This window comes from Alosa pseudoharengus, unplaced genomic scaffold (assembly GCF_046254945.1).
Source record: "Alosa pseudoharengus isolate Yale_2024_CS ecotype anadromous, Long Island Sound unplaced genomic scaffold, YU_APseudo_1.1 YU_APseudo_1.1_scf_7, whole genome shotgun sequence".
Lineage (NCBI taxonomy): Eukaryota > Metazoa > Chordata > Actinopteri > Clupeiformes > Clupeidae > Alosa > Alosa pseudoharengus.
Window position 1 is genome coordinate 32446765 of NW_027468859.1, and position 2500 is coordinate 32449264.

General features: G+C 42.2%; 1 protein-coding gene across 5 annotated transcripts in view; it reads left to right on the forward strand.

Moving 5' to 3' along the window:
• dtnba (dystrobrevin, beta a) overlaps window positions 1-2500 on the forward strand; it is a 47765-nt gene that overhangs the window by 33710 nt on the left and 11555 nt on the right. For all 5 annotated transcript variants that reach the window (XM_076273249.1, XM_076273251.1, XM_076273252.1 and 2 more), the window contains exon 11: window positions 831-908. In XM_076273249.1, coding sequence (XP_076129364.1) covers window positions 831-908 — 78 coding nt within the window. The remainder of the gene's footprint in view (window positions 1-830; window positions 909-2500) is intronic.

Below are 2500 nucleotides of genomic sequence, written 5' to 3' on the forward strand. Positions count from 1 at the left end.
CAGAGTGTGTGTGTGTGTGTGTGTGTGTGTGTGTGTGTGTGTGTGTGTGTGTGTGTGTGTGTGTGTGTGTGTGTGTGTGTGTGTGAATGTCTTTAAGGGACAGACAGAATATCAGTGGGTATCAACACACATCTGTAAAGAGAGCCTGTAGAAGTATGGATGTCTTTGGGCTGTTTTGCGTATTGTGTTTCTGTGCACTGCATTTAGGTTAATAGGCTTTGACTGTTTTTGTGCTGTGCGTTGGTGTGCCTTTTTATTCAAATATGTGTGACATAAATTGCCATGCAATAATGTGTTGCTGTCTAGGCATGAAGGGTGTATGATTACATGTGTGTGTGTGTGTGTGTTTGTATGTAGATAGATAGATGGATAGATACTTTATTGATCCCCAAGGGGAAATTCAAGGAAATGTGTGTGAATGTGTGTATATTTATAATTGTGTGTGTGTATTTAGTGTAGGGCTGCATAATTTTTTTCTGACAGATATTGTAATGCCAATGAATTGATTCAGATCAATATTCCAAATCTCTCTTGGAAGTCTCCAAGTCTTCCAAGTCTCTTTAAGTCTGATTGGTGAGCATGCCTAGTACATGATAAGCTCAGCACTCCTTATAGACTGTGATGCTCACCAATAAAGTGCTGTACTTCTCGCACTAGACATGCTCACAAGGGGCACAGCCAAGGAGGATGACATGAATATAAAAATCATAAATGTGATGAGATTAACTGTGTATAATTATTTGTAGCTTTTGCGATAAGATAATTGTATTGGTTTCAGATTGCGATTGCGATAATATGCGCGGTCCTAATATAGTCTCCTCTCCCCGTAGGCCTCCGCGCCCCCCCATCTCCAACAACATGAACGACACGGCCATTCTCCCCTCCGGAACTCCCTCCCCCACCAAGAGGTAAGACGCCCCACCCCACGACCTTCCACCTTTCAACTCCCCAAAGAGTCTGTACACTTCTAAGATGACTAAAGGCTCTGGTACGGTCCCGCGTCACATTTGCGCGTGTCCAAGACGTGCGTCATTTTTGCCGTGGACGTGAAGCATACTCCACATTCTGCTGTCCTGAATGCACGTTAAATCTTTAGGGTTAGCGCCTGCGCACTACGGATTAACTGTGATACTCTGCCCCACCAACTGGGGGCGGTACGTCGAGCTACGTAAGACTAAGATGAGATGGCTGGACAAGCACAAGGAAATGGAATGGACTTGGAACAGGAAATGAGCGTGAGGGGCGGGGCGGGGAGGGACAAGCCTGGACAGAGGGTGCTCTGGGTAGTAATAGTTATTGATTAAACTCCGTTGAACCAGATGACATAAGGGGTGTTTGTTTGAAAAAAGGGGGAAGAAGAGAAGAGATGGAGAGGGACAGAAAGAAAGGGGGAGAGAGAGAGAAAGATAGAGAGAGACAGAGAGAGCAGTGGCAGTGAATGCACTAAAGGAAAAAGCTCGAAGAGCCCTAAATGCAATTAAAAGAAAATTTTATAATCTCCAAATTCCAATTAAAATCTGGTTTAAAATATTTGATAGTGTCATCCAGCCCATTGTGCTGTATGGTATGGGGTCCACTCAGTCATCATAGCTATACTCATTGGGACAAACACACAATAGAATCCCTACATGCTGAGTTCTGCAGATACATTCTACAAGTACAGAGAAAAACACCAACAAATGCATGTAGAGCTGAATTAGGTAGATACCCACTAATCATTAACATCAACAAAAGAGCACTCAATTTTCTGAATCACCTTAAATCCAGCCCACAAGACACCCTTCATTCTAAAGCCCTCCAAACCCAAGAGCTGAACCCAGAAAAAAGTCCCCTACACCAGTTGTTGCAGAGACTAACTGCCTTGCCACACACCCACTCTGATCAGTCTCACAACAACACTGTTTTCCAAAAACCAATCAGAGTAAACCAAATTATGAAACAATGTAAAGAAGCCTATTTGGAATATTGGAAAGAAGAAACTAAAAATCAAAGTAGATTACAATGCTATCTGGCCCTAAACCGAGAATATAAATTAGCAGAATATCTTAATACTGTCAGAGATAGAAAACAGAGACTGACCCTAACCAAGTACAGGCTAAGTGACCACAAATTGGAAATTGAAAAAGGAAGACTCAGAAAATCATGGCAACCAAAAGAACACAGAATATGTGGTTACTGCATGACAGGTGAGGTTGAGACAGAGATGCACTTCCTCCTACAATGTACATCCTTCAATCAAACAAGAAACCTTTTCCTCAACAAATTTAACTCAGAAATTCCTAATTTTAATGAACTTCATGACATATCAAAATTAAAGATACTATTAGGAGAAGGAGATAAAGCATATCTTGCTGCCCAATATGTATCAACATGCCACAATCTGAGGGACAATGAGTGACCTATATCGACAAATAAATACACACACAGACACGCAGACACGTACGCACGCACACACACACACACACACACACACACACACACACACACACACTGCATCATA